This window comes from Hemitrygon akajei, chromosome 31 (genome assembly GCF_048418815.1).
Source record: "Hemitrygon akajei chromosome 31, sHemAka1.3, whole genome shotgun sequence".
Taxonomy (NCBI): Eukaryota; Metazoa; Chordata; class Chondrichthyes; order Myliobatiformes; family Dasyatidae; genus Hemitrygon; species Hemitrygon akajei.
In genome coordinates, this window is record NC_133154.1 from 14,232,267 (window position 1) to 14,253,197 (window position 20,931).

At 44.0% G+C, this 20,931-nt stretch overlaps 1 protein-coding gene across 4 annotated transcripts in view; it reads right to left on the reverse strand.

Annotated features, from left to right (window-relative positions):
- Positions 1 to 1,932: 1,932 nt before the first annotated feature.
- The window catches only part of LOC140719414 (leucine-rich repeat transmembrane protein FLRT1-like), a 78,643-nt gene continuing 59,644 nt past the window's right edge, over positions 1,933 to 20,931 (reverse strand). For all 4 annotated transcript variants that reach the window (XM_073034057.1, XM_073034056.1, XM_073034059.1 and 1 more), the window contains 3 exons: positions 14,265 to 14,709; positions 7,061 to 7,659; positions 1,933 to 3,420 (listed from right to left, as the gene is read on the reverse strand). In XM_073034057.1, coding sequence (XP_072890158.1) covers positions 2,590 to 3,420; positions 7,061 to 7,659; positions 14,265 to 14,706 — 1,872 coding nt within the window. In that variant the 5' untranslated portion in view covers positions 14,707 to 14,709 and the 3' untranslated portion in view covers positions 1,933 to 2,589. The remainder of the gene's footprint in view (positions 3,421 to 7,060; positions 7,660 to 14,264; positions 14,710 to 20,931) is intronic.

A 20,931-nucleotide genomic window follows, 5' to 3' on the forward strand; every position in this document is an offset into this window, starting at 1 on the left:
GGAAGAATTATTACTTTAGTTGGATATGGTGATTGAGTATATGGAGGATAGAAAGAGAGGAGCTCTGTGTAGTTGCTGCATCCTGTGGGTTTGTGGCAAATTGTCGTGAGGGTATGGGTGCCAGTGGATATGGAAACTTAGACCAAACACAAGCAAGCGCCTCAGGACAAGAGAGGGGTGAGGGGAGTCTGGGTTTAGGAAATGCCTTTGGAATATGGTGCAAGAGTGGAAAGTGATCTGAGAGAAGATCCCTGTTCTGAGTGAAGGAAAATGTAGGAATGCCCTGTCAACGACATGGAGAGGAAGCTGTGATTAAGGAATAAAAATAATTTCAAAGCACTGATGTGGAAGGTGATGCCATCCCAATTCCTGTGATGGAAAGACTGATGAATTAGAACGAATGAAGTGCAATGCAAGAGCCTATTTGCTCAATAATAACACTTAGAGCTGGAAATCAGTGAGGTGTGGCTTATTAAAATGTATCCGGGGCTTGTAGACTCGGTGGCCACTGTGTGTATGCTTGTGGTCTTCCGCGGCTGTAGCCCATCCACTACGAGGTTCGAGATGCTCTTCTGCACACCACTGTTGTAATGCATGGCTATTTTGAGTTATTGTCCCCTTACTGTCAGCTTGAACCAGTTTGGCCATTTTCCTCAAAGTGGTGAGCAATCATGTCAAACTGCTTCAGTCTCGTTAGGTGATTAGGGGTGGTGAATTTTGAATATTATGAAGGATTTGTTAATTATGTCGATATCAGGTTAGTGAGAATTGAAGACGATGGGATTGTTACGCATCTGCTTATTTGTTCTTGGTAGATAATTGTAGGTTCCTTGTGTTTGAGTTGATATTAAGGAATATGAACTATTCTGCTTTAATCTCTTATTTATTCCTTCACAAACCCAGACATTTCTAACAACATTGACATTTATTGTCCAGCCTTTATTGTCACTGGACAATGAGGTAGTGACAGATCTATCCTTCCGGTCTTGGAGAAAATACAAAGGATTTCGGTTTAAGATGGCGCTGGTGAACCTCAGTGACTTCATTAGCTGGTGGCTAATGAAACAAGGAAGACAACTAAATATTTTGTTAATCACTATTTTTCTGGCAAAAGAGCATTGAAAATAATAGTCTGTAACTTCCCTTCGGACTTGAAGGCAATTGGATGTGGCAGAACCAAGTCAAGGCGAAGTGGTGGGCTTGTCGCCGAGAGCAAGGAAGACCTGAGCTTGGATCGTTTTAAGTGCTGCGTCGAATCGGAGAGGTCAGCTACAGGCTGGATCAAGTCGGCAGTGTCCGTGCGCCAGAACGCATTGAGGCAACTGAACGCGATGTTTGGATGGAGATTCAGGCACCGGGCCAGATTGAAAAAGTCAGGGTGTCGGGGCCCGAGGCGAGGGATGGGCTGGTTCAGAGCACTACTCTGTGACTTGGCTCTGTGCTAAACTCTGCTGAACTATGGGATTCCCCTTGTGGACTTCAGTTCAGAACGCTATTTTTACTTGCAATTATTATTGTTTGCATGATTTTTTCTCTACACATTGAGTGTTCAGTCTTTCGTTAAATATTTTTTAAAAATGTTATGGGTTCCTTTTTGATGGGCATGATGTATCTTTATTCTCTGCACATTTGGTGTCCCACTATCATTTTTTTATATGGGTTCTTTTGAGTTTCTTTGTCTCAGGGCTGCCTGTTAGTAGACAAAGCTCAAGGCTGAATAATGTATAATAAATGTACTTTGAACTTTGAATAGTCTAAGAGAGATGACAGTGTGAGTTATGATTGTCAAGTTGCCATGCCTTTGCCACAGTTCTCAGAGGCTGACCGGGCTTGCTATGCTTATGCTGTCATTGCAGTGAAGGACAGCACACGACCTTGTATTATACCTCATTTTATATAGCAGTCTGATACACAGCATCTCCAGAGACCATGTTGAAATCATCTATGTTGAAAGCAACTATTTTATTATAACCAAAATTTCTCCAATATCTCCAGATTTGGAGGATCCATTTTCTTGGCAGTATATACTGTGTACTTTATTTTTGGAAATACAACACATTGTCACATTGAACCTCCTCGGTGCCCAGTTACTTCAGAGACTAATCCAAGATGGCTTCCATGTCTCACTGGCAAATGATTAAACTACGTAAAGAGCAGAAACACAAATAAGGATGGCTGAACTTGCATATATACAGCTACTGTTTGCAACCTCAGGATATCCCAGAGTGTTTCACAGCCAAATACATTCAGGAAAAATGGCAGTCAATTTGCATGTAGTAAGCATCTCCAAACAGTGAGAGGATGATTACATGATTTGTATTTAATGATAAAACCTGGCCAGGAAATGCTGAATGGTTTAATTGCCATGAAAGCTCAATGTCTTCTTGACTTGTTTCTCCCCTCTTCAAAGGATTTCTCTGTAAAAAGAGGCAATGCCCAAGTAAATGTTGATATGGTTCAGAAAGGATTAAATGACTTTCATATTTTAATGAAGACACCTTGTTCCTTTCAAAGGTACGTGAGTTCATTTGGAATCGGGGGACTTGTGCCTTGCCTGCAATGCATCAGTGATGTCGGGTTGGCACTGTGTTACAAGATATCATTGCTTAAAGATGGCCCAAGCTTGGCTTCAGGGGCTATGTAGCATTCCAGTGTGTGCACACACTCAATCTTTGGACTTTGAGCTAAATGTGAAAAATACCCATTGTTATCATCAGTGACTTCTTCAAACGCACTGTTAATATGATCAATATCCACCTTGCTTTCCTCTGTTTCAATGTGTTCAATACATGTGGATGCATCGTCATCATAATGCCTCTGGAAGCCTGCGTGCCTTGACTTCAGTTTGAAGGCAGCAATTAAAGCGATGGTAATTAACAGAATAACGATCACAGTGACACCTCCCACTAGTGTATTATTATCTCTATTTCCTGTTGATCCTAAGGTATGTGCTTCAGAGCACTGATTGGAAGCAGGCCAATGACAGTCATTGATGTTCTTACTCTGAGGGATCACACAGATTTTATAAACTGTTCCGGCACTGAGTTGGTTCAGCTCCACTTCTCTAACCCCCCCAATCATGCGAAGGCTTTGCATTTGTGTCGCAGTGCTGTAGCGAACCTCGTAGTCATCACCCATGTTCTTCAGAATATCCCAGTTCACCAGCAGGGAGCTTGAGGTCACGTCGCTTATAGTGACCTCTTTGATGAGTTGTGAGAGGCACAGGTCCGGGTTTACAGATTTGGCCTTTTCCGTAGTATTAGCCCTTGTGATTATCTGTTTGCTGCTGAGCTTTGATGGCCAGGCCTGATCAGTCCCTTGCAGAGGAGGACCTCTTGGAATGAGAGTTTTATTCTCGGCTGTCAGCGATGGAACGGTAGTGACTTCAAAACTGTATGGAAGACAAGTCAGAAACTGTGGCTGTGGATGAGAACACAGTTATTAAATTAACTTACATATATAGGGTATTCAGTACAAGATAGGTTTTGTTACTGTACGCTTATCCACTTAAAATTGTTACATCATCTTTCAGCACTGATTTATACTGTGTACCATTCACAAAGTACTTAGGAAATTCATTAAAGACTCTTCAATAACATTTACTCATCTTTAATTGGATGGGCAAATCCAATAGCCATGAGAAAGCCACCATCTCTGAGTCCTCCTCTACTTTGAGCAATAAACTGTCCAACAAATATATTGTTGATCCTTCATGGATATCGCATTTAGTCCTGAGATTTCAAACCAATAACTCTGTGGGCCTTCAAACTGTTCAAAACGGTGTCTCACCACCACCTTCAAGAAGATTAGCCTTAGCAGTGAATTAGCAGATCTGATGGAAGGAAATTGCACATGCCCGTTGAGAGCACCGGCCAGCTAACGAGCTGGGGGTAGCTCTACGCACACAACTAAGAGCACGGTAAATGGTGTCTTGTACAGCAAAGTCAATTAACTCAGTCAACGGCTATTAAGAATGAAAGAAAATGAACTCCAGACATTCCTGATTAAAGCAGTATGATTCCTCTGCAACAGTGTAATGAATTGAGGTTAGTTTTTAAATGAATTAGTAAAGTCACAATGAGTTAAATGTCTGCCTTGAGCCTTGTAGACTTTCTACAAGTAAATTTATGACCCTTAAAAGTCCATCAGCCTAGTTAAGTTTACTTTTATCATTTCCTTTAAAATCCCATGATCTTAATCATCTTACAAGGCTCAGGCTAGGGAATACACAATTTATGTAGACTCTTCTCTTGATTTATATTCTAAATCTGATAACAGTCTGGCGCATCTGCCAATTTATCCTTCATTGAAACCAGCTCTTTAGACCAACTGTCCCTGCCCCTCACTGCACTCCCCCTGCTCATCTCAGGTGCCTGTGTTCAGCCCATAACCCCCAAGCCTTTGCTCTCCATGTCTCTTGAAATCTTGCATTGTACCCACTTCAACCACTTCCTCTAGCAACATATTCCAGGTACTTGTTACCCTGTACAAAGACTTTGCCTCTCAAGTCTCTTTTAAATCTTTCCCTATTTGTATCTAGCCGGCCAGTGCTGTAGTGGCATCTGCACCGGACTTTGGGGCGAGTGGTCCTGAGTTTGAATCCGGTCGGCTCCTTGCGTGCTTTACATCTGTGCTGGGTTGAGCATCGAATTAGCAACTTGGTCTCGTAAAAGAGACAAACGGCAAGCTTGCTGCCCAATGAGCCAAACAAGATACAGGGAGGAACTTTCCCTTTTTTTAAAGACCTACTTCTATCTGTGCCTTCTAGTTTTGATTTCCCCAATGCTGAGGAAAAGACTATGACTATCCACCTTCTCAATACCCCTCATGATTTTATAAACTTCTGTGAGGTCACCCTTCAATCTCCTAGCTCCAGTGTGGGCCAGTGTCTCCCTACAACTCAGGCCCTCTAGTCCAGGCAGCACCATCAAATCTCTTCTAATCAATCTCCAGCCTGACAATGTCTTTCATGTAACCGAGTGACCAAAACTGTACACAGTCCTCCCAATGCAGCCCCACTAATGACAAATGCAAACAGCAACATAACGGCCGTATATTGAATGCCCTGACCAATAAAGGCTAAGCCCCTTCTTCACCATCCTGTTGCCTTGTCTGGCTACTTCCAGCAAACTGCTGTAGTACTCCCAGGTCCCTCTGTTCCACAGCCCTTGTTAATGTCCTGCCACTCATTGTATAAGTCCTACTCTGCTTTGAACTCCAAAATGCATCACCACCTCATAGCTATCCATGTTGAAATCCATTCGCCTTTCTTCAGCCAATCCCCCTAACCCAGTCAAGGTCCCTTTGTAGTTCATTGCTACCATCAGGGAAGAGGTACAGAAACCTGAAGGCACACACTCAATGATTCAGGAACAGCTTCTTCCTCTCTGCCACCCGATTTCTGAATGGACACTGAACCCATGTACACTACCTCACTATCTTTTTCACTAATTTAATTTAACTTGTGTGTGTGTGTGTGTGTGTGTGTGTGTGTGTGTGTGTGTGTGTGTGTGTGTGTGTGTGTGTGTGTGTGTGTGTGTGTGTGTGTGTGTGTGTGTGTGTGTGTGTGTGTGTGTGTGTGTGTGTGTGTGTGTGTGTACTGTAATTCACAGTTTTTATTGTTATGCATTGCAATGTACTGCTGCATAACAACAAATTTCATGACATATCCCAGTGATCTTAAATCTGATTCTGATAAGATAGCTTGTATATACATCGATTGTACAGAAAGTGAAGCTGGGTTCAGGTGTGTCTGTGTACACTATCGAGGGAGTGCAGAGGAGATTTACAAGGATGTTGCCTGGATTGGAGGGTGTATCTTATGAGAATAGGTTGAGTGAACTTGGCCTTTTCTCCTCGGAGCAACGGAGGATGAGAGGTGACCTGATCGAGGTGTATAAGATGATGAGGGGCATTGATCATGTGGATAGCCAGAGGCTTTTTCCCGGGGCTGAAATGGCTAACACGAGGGAGCACAGTTTTAAGGTGCTTGGAAACAGATACCGAGGGGATGTCAGAGGTATGTTTTTCATACAGAGATTGGTGGGTGCATAGAATTCACAGCCAGCGACGGTGGTAGAGGCGGATACAATAGGGTCTTTTAAGAGACCCTTAGATAGGTACATGGAGCTTAGAAAAAGAGAGGGCTATATGCTTGGGAAATTCTAGGTAGTTTCTAGAGTAGGTTACATGGTCGGCACAACATTGTGGGCCGAAGGGCCTGTAATGTGCCGTACTTTTCTATGTTCTATGTATAGGGTGACTCTGATGGGAAATTATAAATTAGTGGTAATGGGTAAGTATGGAGCTAAAGTGAACCGCTAATCATTATGTACAGGCTCAGCAATCACTATGAGCCATTTTGTTTTCATTGACATGAAAGGATCTGGAAAAAATTATATCCCAATTACAAAGATGAACCATGAGGTTTGGGGAGGGGGGGGGTGCATTTTCAGTGCGTCCTTTCTCCTGCTCCAATGGCTTGTGAGGTCCTGATACCTGACTCAAGTCCTGCCAGAGGGTCTCGTCCCGAAACGTCAACTGTACTTTTTTCCATAGATGCTGAGCTCCTCCAGCATTCTGTGTGCGTTGCTTGGATTTCCAGCATCTGCAGATGTTCTCCTGTTTGTGATTCAGTGTTGGCATTTTGGTCTCAGAGCCTGAAGCTTCTGGTTTCACTTCCTGCTCTGCTAACCCCTTGCCATAAAATCTGATAATCCTACTGCAACACCGAGACAGCTGCACTGTGGACTATGTTTTGGAGTAAATACTAACGAGGCTCCATTTTCCTTCCCAGGTGGATGGAGTTTAAAGAAGAGGTTAGTTATTCAGGAAATCAAAACCAATGTACTTTTATTACTGAAGTATGTATATGTTACCATATTCTTACCCCAAGAACAACATACATCCTCTAGTGTACATCAATGGAACAGATTACTTGTGGACACAATGAGCACAGTCTAGCTGATATATTTCCCACTCTACAGCAGGATTTCATTGGCTGCATTGTGTTTGGAGGGGACTGGCCGTAAACTGCAAAATCATTAAGGTTTTCTCTTACCTGTACGTTGACCAGAAGTTTCCCTGCATGCGGACTGGGCGAGCTGCAGATCACCTCCCTCTGATCTGCCTCCCTCTGCTTCAGAAGCCATGCTCGGAGCCAGCTCAGCTTGCAGTCACACCTCCAGGTATTCCCGCTCAGCCTGAACTGCTTGACGGACTTGAAGGACCTGGTGTTGGAAAGAGTTTCCAGGCGGTTGTTCCTCATGCTCAGAATCTCCAGCTTTCGGAGCTTGGAAAGGGCCTGGGCAGGGTCTTCATCCAGAAGCGCGTTATCCAAATAAAGCTGTGACAGGAACTTTAACTTTGCTTCAAAGATGATTGACTTCAAACTGGACATGTTGTTGTTGCTAAGCTCCAGGATTTCTAGTTTCTTCAGGCCACGGAATGGCACAGAGGTCAGCTTGTTGTTGTCAAGGCAAAGCTTCCTGAGCACTCTGTTGCTAGAGAAGGCCTTTGACTCGATGGTAGTGATGCGGTTATTACTGAGTAATAGCCATCGCAGCGCTGAAAGGCTCTTGAACGTAAGGTTTAGCACAGTGGTGAGACGGTTGTTACTAAGGTCCAGAACGTTCAAGTTTACCAAGGAGGAAAACACACCTGAGGCAGGGGAGGAGAAAGAAATAAAAGGGCGCCCAATTAGGTAATTGGTGTAAAAACTCCTCTGTTGAAAGGAAAATACAGCTGTTCATTTGATTCAAATGGTGTAGAGGTAAGCTATGAACAGACCTTGGCTTAAAGTTCAATGCCTTTTACAGTGTCTTGCTTTTCATTGTCCTGTGAGCTCTAATATAAATTCCATGGTGGGAGAACTGTTGACAGCCCCTATCATGACCTTTCCACCTCCACCCACAATCTCACTTCCAACCATTTCTTCTGAGCTTTAATCAGAAAATTCCCAAAGTTAGTGAATAGAAGAGGGGAAAGAAAGACTGGTAGAAGGAGAGGGAATTCAAGACAACAGCAAACATTGGGACAAGTTCACACCCACTAACAGCACCTGCACCAACCCCATTGGAGGGGAGCTCTGTCTGTCTAGTATTTGGGCAAAGGGGAGGCCAGATGGAAGCTTTCAGTATCAGTGATGATATCACGAACTGGAAGCCCGCAAGCAGAAAGTAGCTTTGGATCTCTTACGAGTGAGTAGGCCAAGGAATGGCAAACGGAGTTTAATTTAGCTAAGTGTGCGGTGTTGCATTATGGAAAGTGAGATCAAAGTAGGGCTTTCACAGTGAGCTGGAGAGTTTTGTAGAACAGAAGAACCTTTGGAGTTTCCTGAGAGTGGAGCAGAAACTGTTTGACACACTGGTCTTCAGTCAGAACATTGAGTAAAGAAGTTGGACTATTATGGTGTGGTTGTACAAAATACTGGTGAGGCCATGCTTGAAGCATTGCATTCAGTTTTGGTCAGCCCGCTAAAGGAAATACATTATTAAACTGGAAAGAAGCAGAAAAGATTTATGAGAAGGGACTGAGTTATAGGGAGAGATTGAGCTGGCTAGGGCTTTATTCCTTGGTATAAGAGACTGAAAGGTGATCTTACAGTACGTAGACAGGAAAGGTTTAGAAGGTTATGGGCCAAGCAGTGGCAAATGGGACCAACTTGGTTGGGGCATGTTGGTTGGCATAGACCATTTGGGCCAAAGGGCCCGTTTCTATGACTCCTTGAAAAACTGGTCCACACGGCTTGCAGCTGGATCAGTGGTTCTTTACCAACTTAATTAATGCTCAGGAGGTTGCACTTGGGAAAGTCCTGCAAGTTTTTAGTAACACCGGGATATAACAGTGTGTAGACATTACTTATGGTACTGGGTTAATGATGGGAAAATGTTGTTCAATTTGGAAAGATGCTGAACATAGGAGAAGTACTTATCTACATACTGTCCAACTGTCTTTTAAAAATTGTTATTGTACCTGCCTCAACCACATCCTTTGGCAGCTCATTCCACATAAATACCAGCCTTTGCATAAGAAAGATACCCATTAGGCTCATATTAATTTTTCCCCTCTAATTCTTGATTTCCCCAGTTGTGGGGAGAAAACCGAGTGCGTATGTAATTAGTTTTGCTACAACAAGTGTATGGGACATTGGAAAAAAGTTGAATTTCCCCATGGGGATGAATAAAGTATCTATCTATCTATCTATATTTTTCGGTAGTGCAATCGCAGTCGAATTGGTGGAGGAGGCCTCACGCAGGTCCAGGAGTGAGAGATTTAAAAAAAGATCTTTCGTAGGATTTCAGCTTCAGTAAATAAAAGTAAGGCAGGGACAAGGGGACTGGCCATTGTGTGAGTGGACCAGTATTAGAGTGGGAAGCTTTGGCTCATCAGGCTTCAGCAAGAACAAACTTGGACGAGGTAAGCATCTGTGAGTTTCTTCTTCTTTCTTCTCTATTCTTTCTGTTAGTGCATGGTTAGAGAGTGAGAAAGGCTCCAGGGCTGTGTTGTGAATCTTTGCATGAGACGTGGGAAACCTCCAGCTTCCTGGATAACCACATCCGCACCAGGTACAGTGTCTCTGAGGACATGTTAAGGAACTGGAACCACAGCTTGATAACCTTCAGCTCATACGGAAACTGAGGTGGTGATAGTCAGGAGCTACAGGGAGATGGGGAGCCCTAAGTTGTAGGAGGCAGGTAAATTACTGACTGTCAGGAGAGGGAAGAGAAATGGGCAGGCAGTGCAGTGTACCCTTGTGTCCGTTCCCCTCAATAATATACTGTTTTGGTTACTGTTGAGGGGGAGACCTACAGGGGTTGGGGAAGAACCACAGTGACTGAGTCTGGCACAGTGGCTCAGACGGGAAAGGGGCGGTAGTGGTCTGCAGTAGTGATGGGGGATTCCATACTTGGAGATATAGACACAAGATTCTGTGGGCGCAATCAAAACACCCGGATGTCATGTTGCCTCCCAGGTGCCAGGGTCAGGGATGCCTTGGATCGGGTCCACAACATTCTAAAGGGGGAGGGTGAGCAGCCAGAAATCTCGGTAAATATCAGCAACGGCAGCATGGGAAAAGTGAGGAGGTCCTGAGGAAAGAATTTAAGGAGATAGGTAGAAAGCTGAAAAGCAGGACCTCCAGAGTAGCAATCTTTGGATTGCTGCCTGTGCCACGTGCCAGTATAGAATAGTATCAATTTGTGGATGAATGCTTGGCTGAGAAACTGGCTCGGGGCAGGGTTTCAGATTTCTGGATCATTGGGATCTCTTCTGGGGAAGATACCACCTCAACACAAGGGATAGGTTACACCTGAACCCATGGGGCACCAATATCCTTTCAGGCAGGCTTGCTAGAGCTGTTTGGGAAGTTCTAAGCTAACTTGGCAAGGGGATGGGAACTGGAATTCATAGGACTAAGGATAGGACTGTTGGTTTACAAGTAAAGACTGTGTGTGGTGAAACTGTCAAGAAGGACAGGCTGATGATAATGCAAAACTGCAGTGTAAAAGGGGGACAAAATCAAAATGGGGGAATGAATACAGGACTGAATGTGTTATATTTGAATGTGCGCAGTATACCGAATAAGGTAGATGATCTTGTAGTGCAGTTAGAGATTGGCAGGTATGATGTAGTGGGCATCATGAAGTCATGGCTGAAAGAAGATTATAGTTTGGAGCTTAAGAGTGTATTGAAAGGACAGGCGAGCACGCCGAGGGGATGGTGTGGCTCTGTTGGTTAAAAAATGAAATCAAATCCTTAGAAAGAAGTGACACAAGATCAAGAGATGTAGATAGAGTTAAGAAAGTACAAGGGTAAAATGACCTTGATGGGGCCTCTGAACAGCAGTCAGGATGTGGGCTACAAATTGCAACAGGAGATAGAAGAGGCATGTCAAAAGAGCAATGTTATGATGGTCATGGGGGATTTCAATATGTAGGTAGATTGAGGAAAATCAGGTTGGTGCTGGATCCCAAGAGAGATAATTTGTAGAATGCCTACATGATGTCTTTTTAAGAGCAGCTTGTGGGTGAGCCCCCTAGGGAATCGGCTATTTTGAATTGGGTGTTGTGTAATTAACTGGATTTGATTGGGGAGCTTAAGGTAAAGGAACCCTAAGGAGACAGTGATCATAACATCTTATAATTCTTCCCTGCAATTTGAGAGGGAGAAGCTAAAGTCAGATTATCAGTATTATAGTGGTGTAAAGTGAATTACAAAGACATGAGAGAGGAGCTGGCCAAAAATGATTGGAAGGGAACATTAGTAAGGAAGATGGCACTGGCTGGAGTTTCTGGCCACAGGATAGATATATCCCAAAGGAGTAGTAGTAGTATTCTAAAGGGAAGATGAGGCAACTGTGGCTAATAAGAGAAGTCAAAGACATCATAAAAACTAAAGAGTGTTAGAGGATTGGGAGACTTTTAAAAACCAACAGAAGGCAACTAATAAAGCCATAAAGAGGGAAGAGATGAAATATAAATGTAAACTAACCAATAATATCAAAGAGGATTAAAAAAAAAAATTCAGATATATAAAGAGTGAAAAAGACTAAGAGCTTCAAGGGTGTTGGGGGGCAGAAGTGAGTGTATTTGCTATTACTAAGAAGAAGGTGCTTGGGAAACTGAAAGGTCTGAAGATAGATAAGTCACCTGGACCAGATGGACTACAACCCAGGATCTTGAAAGAGGTGGCTGAAGAGATTTTGGAGGCATTGGTAATGATCTTTCAAGAATCACTAGATTTGGGCATGGTTCGAGAGGACTGGAAAATAGCAAATGTCACTCCACTCTTTAAGAAGGGAGGGAGCCTGACCTCAGTTGTTGGGAAAATGTTAGAGTTGATTGTTAAGGATGTGGTTTCTTGGAGGCACATGATAAAATAGGATGAAGTCAGCATGGTTCTCTTAAGGAGAAATTTTGTCTGACAAATCTGTTGGAATTATTTGAGGAAATAACAAGCGGGATAGACAAAGGAGAATTGGTGGATGTTGTGTACTTGCCTTTTCAGAAGGCCTTGGACAAGGTGATGCACATGAGGCTGCTTAACAAGGTAAGAACCCATGGTTTTACAGGAAAGAGACTAGCATGGATAGAGCATTAGCTGATTAGACAGAAGCAAAGAGTGGGATAAAGGGAGCCTTTTCTAATGGCTTCTGGTGACTAGAGGTGTTCCACAGGTATCTGTGTTGAGACTGCCTCTTTATATTGTATGTTGATGATTTGGATGATGGATTTGATAGCTTTGTGGCCAAGTTCGTGGACAATACTAAGAAAGGTGGGGGGTGAGATAGTATTGTGGGAGCAGGGAGGCTGCAGAAGGATTTAGACAAATTAGGAGAATAGGCAAAGAAGTGACAGATGGAATACAGTGTCAGGAAGATTATGGTCATATACTTTGGTAGAAGAAATAAAAGCCTATAATATTTTCTAAACAGAAAGAAAATTCAAAATCTCAGGTGCAAAGGGACTTGGGAGACCTTGTGCAGGATTCCCTGAAGGTTAATTTGCTGGTTGAGTTGGTGGTGAGAAAGGCGAATGCAACGTTAGCATTCATTTTGAGAGGGCTAGAATATAAAGCAAGGATGTAATGCTGATGCTTTATAAGGCATTGGTGAGGCCTCACTTGGAGTATTGTGACAAGTTTTAAGAAAGGATGTGCTCTCTTTAGAGAAGGTTCAGAGGAGGTTCACAGGAATGATTCTGGGAATGGAAGACTTGACACATAAGGAACAATTTATGGTTCTGGGTCTTTACTCACTGGAATTTAGAAAAATGAGGTGGGATCTCACTGAAACCTATCAAATGGTGAAAGTCCTAGATAGAGTGGACATATGGTGGGGGAGCCTAGGACCAAAGGACACAGCCTCAGTATAGAGGGGCATTCATTTAGAACAGAGATGATGAGGAATTTCTTTAGCCAGAGGGTGGTTAATCTGTGGAATTCTTTGCCAGAGGTGGCTGTGGAGGTCAGGTCATTGGGTGTTTTTAAGACGAAGGTTGACAGATTCTTGATTAGTCAGGGCATGAAAGGTTACGGCGAGAAGTCCAAAGAGTGTGGTTGAGAGAGAAAGGGATCAGCCATGATGAAATGACAGGGCAGACTTAATGGGCCAAATGGTCTAATTCTGCTCCTATGTCTTATGGTCTTATGAATTAATTCTATCTATGCCCTTATGGCATTTTGTGACCAAATAGCAGGTCTATTTTTGTATGTTTGGGGCAATGACAGCACACATATCTTTGTCATATGACCAAACTGCGTGCACAGACACACAGTAGTGTACATAAAGACTGAGAGAGGATATCTGTGCCAGCGCTATGCCTGCAAAATTCACTTAACCCACTGAACCGCCCTCTCCCCAGAGTCCTGCAAACATTTCCTCTCAAACTACAATCTGCTTCCACTACAGGATGTCCAAGGCTAACAAACAGGTTCCTTTTTATAGGTGGAAATCACAGAGAAACACGGTTATCCCACCTCCACCGTACTGAAATGAATGGCATCAAAAGCACTGATAAAGAACAATGACTATAAATGAAGAGAGAGAATGTATGAATGCATAAGACCATAAGATATAGGAGCAGAATTGGGCCATTTGCCCCATTGAGTCTGCTCCGCCATTTCATCAAGGCTGATCCGATTTTCCTCTCAGCCCCAATCTCCTGCCTTCTCCCCGTATCCCTTCATGTCCTGACCAGTCAAAAATCTATCAACCTCTGCCTTAAATATACATAAAGACCTGGCCTCCACAGCCGCCTGTGGCAAAGAATTCCACAGATTCACCACTCTCTGGCTAAAGAAATTCCTCCTCATCTCCATTCTAAAAGGATGCCCCTCTACTCTGAGGCTGTGTCCTTTGGTCCAAGACTCTCCCACCACTGGAAACACCCTCTCCACATCCATTCTATCACACCCTTTCAACATTCGATAGGTTTCAATGAGGTCACCCCTCATTCTTCTGAATTCCAGTGAGTACAGGCCCGGAGCCATCAAACACTTTTCATATGAAAGCCTTTTCATCAGGGCCAGCAATCACCAATGAGGTACAATTCCTGCCACTGTCTGTAAGGAGTTTGTTCATTCTCCTTGTTCTGGTGTGGGTTTCCCCCGGGTGCTCCACCGTCAGGCTGTTCCTAGCACAATCCCCGCTGATTTGATTTGACACAAAGCGGTGCATTTCTCTGTATGTTTTGGCACACATGAGACAACTAAAGTTAAGCCCCACTGACGTAACCTGGAAGGGGGATGGACAAATGCGCAAATACCTGGTTCTATATCAGTGAGGAGATTGTTTTCCAGGTATAGGAACTCCAAGGCGGTTACATTCTCAAAGACACCAACTTCGATGTTTTCGATGCTGTTGTTGTTGAGGTGCAGGTACTGCAGCTCACCCAGTCCATTGAATGCACCTGGCGCAAGCCTGCTGATGTTGTTGCTGTTCAGGTACAGGATGGTCAGATGAGGCAGGTTGGTGAAAATGTTGGCTGGAATCTCCGGCAGGTGCTCCGAACTGAGCCGTAGCTGGGTGGTGGTGTCGTCCAGCTGGGCGGGAATGTCGGCCAGGCTGATGTTGGTGCATCTGACGTGCAGGCTGCGGGCAGAGCATCTGCAGCCCTCGGGGCACTGAGCATTCACCGAGGTCACCACCGTCAGAGTGAAGCACTGCGCCAGCACCGCCGAGTAGAGGAGGAACCTGAGGGACGGCATTTTCTGCAAAGGCAAATGGTAGTCGGTAAGAGATGCACAATGTATCAGTGTAGAGCAGTTAGTTCACAATGCAAGATCACAACTGTGGGAGCGATATCGTAAAAGGAGGGAATTATTCACCAATGTGCACAATGCTTTCCAAAAGAAAACCCACCAGATTCCCTAATGAATATTTCGGTTTTCTCTGTGCCTCTCAGCAGCAATCTTGCTGTTGTCTGCTATTTATGAGGCCGAGTTGCTAACTCAACCCTCAACTCAGCACAAATAGAAAGTGTGCAAGGAGCCGGCCGGATTCGAAGCTGGGACTACTCGCTTCAAAGTCCAGTGTGGATGCCACTATGCTACCAGCCGGCTACACTTCACATAGCATCCAATTATTGTGGAATATGGATGTTTCCATCATTTAGGTTGGACAAACTAGTGTGCTTTCTCTTGGATGGTGGAGGCTGAGAGGAGACCTGATTATAATATTATGAGAGGCATAGATAGGGCAGACAACCAGCATCCTTTTCCTGGGATGGAAATAGCTATACCAGAGGGCATGCATTTAAAGTGAGAGGGGGAAAGTCCAAAGGAGATGTGGATAAGGGGCAAGTTTATTTTACACTGTGAGTGGTGGGTATCTGGAATGCACTGTGAGGGCTGCGAGTGGAAGTGTTTGAGATTTGCTAATATGATGAATTGAGTACCAAGGCTTTGGGCTGCTCCAGGGATTTGGATCTAAGGACTCAATTTGGTTCGGAATGCCTTTGTTGTTGCTTGCTTCAGTTGTTTGCATGATTTGGTTTTTTTTTCTCTCTGCACTTTGGGGGTTGGTCTTTATTCTTACTTTAATTGGGTTCTTTCTGGTTGCTTGTGTTATGCCTGCAGCCCCCTCCTTTGTGAGAATCGCACCATCACTATTGGGTTGGGTCAGGGGACCCAGGAAATGAGAGAGAGACGTGCAGAATGCCTCGTTCCCCGGCGATGTAAAGCCACGGGGCATGGCCATTGTCTCTTGGAGACACATTTGTGGATTGGAATACTATGCTACGTGGACGCCCTCAGGCAAAGTGGGCTGGGTGAGAAAGAGATTGCATCACCCCAACCTGATTGACATCTACAGCCCTGCGAGTCAGGATAAAAGAGGGTCTGTAGGAACAGCCCCTCAGACGCACCAGAAGAAACGCTAGCGATCCCGTAATAGCGGGAAGCCATTTGAAGGAGGCCACGTGCATTCAGTTCTGTTGCCTGGAACTGGTGGCTGGTACCACGGAAAACGGCTTTTAGCTAGCAACGGGGAAACCAACTCCCCCGACTCAAAGGACTGGCATCATAAAAGACCTGGGCAAGTTTAAAACCGTCTCTCTTAAACCCAAAGAGCTGCAGCTTGAATGACAGTGACTTTTATATTTCCATCGGACAATACATTATCCCCTAGACAACGATAGAGCTATTTCTTATTATTATTATACCCGCGCTTTTAGAGTTAGTATTGACGAAACATATTATCGGTATGTTTGCATTGATATTATTTTGTGTCTTTTTATCAATAAATACTGTTAAAAAATAGTACCATCAGACTTCAACGGACCTCTCTATCTTTGCTGATGAGTGACCCAGTTACGGGGTACGTAACACTTGCTTTGTGGCTGCCCGTAAGCAAACAAATCTCAAGGTTGTATCCATGTATGGCTTGAATGATAATTAAACTTTGATTTGATTTGCTCCAGATTCCTTCATCTGCATTCTCTCGTGTGTCGGTCAACTGGGCTGCTTTATCCTAAAAGGTGTCCCAAGCCTTTTGAAATCTGTTGGGGCTGTAACCATATGTGCAAGTGAAGAGAGTTCCAATGCAGACTTGTGTCTTGTAGATGGAGGAAAGAGCTTGTAATGTCAGGAGTGTCATTCACCACAGGGTAACCGTTCACTGTCCTGCTCTTGTAAACAGGGTATTTATGTGGCTGACCCAAATGAGTTTATAGTTCATGGATATTGATGGTGGGAGAATCGCTGATGATGTACTGTACTGAAACATGCCTTTTGAACTCGTGTTTTCTATTCTGTGTTTTACCGTTTGCATGATTTTTGTTTCGCGGGTGGGAGGAGGGGTTTGACGTTTCTTAGGGCAGGTTGGTTCCATGGTTGTTCTTTGTTTCGTGGCTGTCTGTAGGAAAGACAAATCTCAGGGTTGTATACCGCGTACATACTAAACCTTACTAAATAATTTGTACATCTATATGTGGGATATGGTCCATCACCTGGCATTTCTGTGGGGTGAATGTTATCTGCTACTTCTCAGCCCACGCCCGAATGCGGTGTGTATCATATTGTGGCGGATTCTGGTTAATTGGGACTGGTACATTTTGGCCTGATTAAGCGGATTCCCCAATTAGCCGACGTTTCATGGAAATAGTTAAAAAGGTAATTAAAAAAAAAGACCAACTGAGTCACAAATTATGTAGACGGTGGTTGCATCACCGTCTGGTGTGGAAGAGGCCACTGCACAGGATTGGAAAATACTGTAAACTCTGCCATCTCCATCATGGGCACCAGCTTCCCCAGCGTCCAGGGCACCTTCAAAATGCGATGCCTCGAAAAGGTGGCATTCATCCTGAAGAACCCCCATCACCCAGAATGTGCTCTCATCTTATTGGGGCCATTAAGGAGAGGTACAGGAGCCTGAAGATGCACACTGAACATTCCAGGAACAGCTTCCTCCCCTCTGACATCAGATTTCTGAATGGACAATGAACCCATGAAAATTATCACAGTATTTGTTTTCCTCTCTTTGTGCACTATCTAATTAATTTAATTTTTATATATACTTATTGTAATTTATAGGTTTTTTTATCATTATGTATTACAGTGGACTGCTGCCGCAAAACGACAAATTTCACGATGTATGCCAGTGATATTAAACCTGATTCTGATTCTAAATGGAATACAGCCAAATTAGAACACAACCAATACTACTGCAGTACTATAAACTGCATATTAGTTCCCTACACTTATTGATGGAGGAATTCATCAGAGTCGTGTTCTTTTGGCTGTAAATGAACAAAATAGTAGAGACACCTAGCGCAGATAATGGACTGCTTTCATACAATGCTGTTGATAGTTGCATCCTCCAGATCTTCCTTTTTATTTAACGTTCAAGATGATTGTCGATACCTTAAATTCTCCGTAATTCCTAGCTTGTTGAAGTAGTGAAAGCAATTCTTTTTCACTCCTGTCTGTTTCTGGTATCCCCAAGTCTGAATGCTTGAAACTGCAGTGAGCAAATCAGTTCTGAATTGTCTCATTTCTCACCAACTCTCAGTGGCCAAAATCGCTGCTTTTTAAACAGAAGCATGCACAACTGCTGCTATTTTTAAAAACGCTCACTTGAAGCACAGTGTAGTGTCTAGCTGCTGAACAGTTTCCTGCCCCAGTTAAGTGGTGTAGTGTCCCAAATAAGCAAAGGGAATCCCATCTATTTTCTCAATTAGTCTTTGTTTGTTTAAGAGTTATCCAAATAAGCGGCTTCCCCAGTTAACGGATAGCCCAATTAACTGTTGAATCCACCGAACATGGAGTCAACAGCTTCCACCACTTTCATGCTTTCATGACTGGGAGTTCTCAGGCAGAAATTAAGCAGGGTTGGATTTGTGTGTGGGATATAACTGGGCACATTATCAGGTGATCTGGCTTGCGACACAGCTGGTTTTACAGCACAAACCTGCTGTAGAGCAGCTGAAATAGTCCTAGTGTATCCATTGCTGTGGGCCATTGTAGTAAATGAAGTGGGTTGGAAAGCAGCTTCTGTGGGTGAGAGGATCTCAGGATCGGAGCTCTCGATCCAGCAGCTTTGTTTCATAGTTTGTACGTGGGACTACAACTCAGTTGTACCTCACTGACTGTTAAATACTTAAGACATTCACATGGAGGTTGAGTGGGACTACAGCCAGAGGTCATGGGTTAAGAGTGAAAGCTGAAAATTTTAAGGGGAACATGAGGGGAAACCTCTTCACTCAGAGGATGGTGAGAGTGTGGAACGAGCTGCCAGCACAAGGGGTGCATGCGAGCTTGATCTCAATGTTTTTCAAGCAAAGTTTGGATAGGTACATAGATGGTAGGGGGATAGAGGGCTATGGTCCCAATGCAGGTCGATGGGAGTAAATAGATTAGATTGGGTTTCAGCATGGACTAGATGGGCCAAAGGGCCTGTTTTGGTGCTGTATTTCTCTATGTTGAAAGCATTTGTTTAAGTACTGTCTTCATTGATTTTAGACTGGACAGTGCGATCTCTATCAGATGTACTGTAAAAAAGAGGCAAGTAACATTTATGTTACAAAGGTGTCAGGCAATGATTGTTTCCAGCAAGTGAGAATCTACCTACCTACCATCAATATTCAATGACATTGCTAACAGTGACTCTCTAGCCATCAACACCCTAGGGATCCCCATTGACCAGAAACTCAATTGAACCAAACAGCTAAATACTATGCAAACACACAAGAATGCTGGAGGAACTCAGCAGGTCAGACACCATCTATGGAAAAGAGTAAACAGTCTACGTTTTGGGCCGAGACCCTACTTCAAGACTGAGAGGAAAGCGGGGAGGGGAAAGAGGCTTGCTGAACGGTGATAGGTGAAGCCAGGTGGGTGGGAAAGATAAAGGGCTGGAGAGGTGAGTGGACTATAGAAGAAATGGAAAGAGGAGGGGACCAGAGGGAAGTGATAGACAGGTGAGACGTAGTTTCAGGCCAGAGTGGGGAATAGAGGAAAAGGGGAGGGGGAGGGATTGCTTTTCACTGGAAGAAGAAATCAATATTCATGCCACCAGTTTGAAGGCTACCCAAACGGATTCAAGATGTTGCTCCTTCACCCTGACGGTGGCCTCATCTTGGCACAAGAGGAGGCCATGGACCCACATGTCAGAATGGGAATGGGAATTAAAATGTTTGGCCACCGGGAAGCCCCAGTTGGGGCGTATGGTGTGGAGGTGCTCAACGAAGTGGTTCCCCAAGTTATGATGGGTCTCACAAAAGTACTGCAGCTGTACACACAGGTCAGCAGCTGGGTATCCTGCTCTCGATAATACATCTTCTGACACCGCAGAACCTTTCTACTAACTACTAGGCACAAGTTACGGATGTGATGGTCTTCTCTCCACGTGTCTGGGTGGGTGCAATGCCAACAACTCTCAGGAAACTCATCCGGACAAGCAGCCCACCAACCACTGCAAATAATTCATTCACTACACCACTGGCACACAGAGGCTACAGTGGGCACCAGATGCAAAATTCTCGGTAGTTCCTTGCCCGGATCTCTTCTAGAACACTTCCCAAACCTTGAAGCTTCTACCAGTGTAAAGGACAAGGGCAGCAAGTTCCTGCGGACACCTCCATCTTCAGGTTCCCATCCAAGTCACAAACCATCCTGACTTGGGAAATCAACTCAGTGGCCACTTTTTTAGGTACCTCCTGTACCTAATAGAGTAGTCACTCTATTATGTCTGTGGTCTTCTGCAGCTGTAGCCCTTCCACTTCAAGCTTTGACATTTTTTTTGCATTCAGAGGAGCTCTTGCACACCACTGTTGTAACGTGTGGTTATTTGAGTTACTACCTTCCTTCCTGTCAGCTTGAACCAGTCTGGCCATTCTCCTCTGACCTCTCTCATTAACAAGGCTGCTGACTGGATGTTTTCTTTGTATCTTGCACCGTTCTCTGCGTAACCCTCTCATGGGGGCTCGTATGCAAACTCATTGGCTAACTCTGCTAACAGCCATGTGACTCAGCGGTCAGAAGGCCACCTTCCATAAGCATCACAATATGATTTGGCTTCAACCAAACTGGAAACTTGGGATGTTCTGATTAAGGAATGATGATAGTAGTGAATGCTGTGTAAATACTGCCCCACGCAGTTATTGCTCACCAGAAAAATAACAGACTGTACACCAGTATAAAATAAAATTACAAAGGAAATATATTTACCAATATTTCAACTTTAACAGACAGTTAACAGGAAAAGAAAAGGGCCCATTACTGTTAAACCAGTCTAAATGTGCACATAAACATTGGAGCTCATTTCCGTAGCAGTTGGGTATATCACTGAATTCCTATCACTGAGCACAGAATTTTCCTTGAAAAACGTTACGAGCAAACTGACCAACTCAGAAGTATTGGCACTTGCTCCTTGAAACCATTCATCTGCTCAAAGTACTCCTTGCAATAGGGTCTCCCCTTCGGGTGGGATCCTCC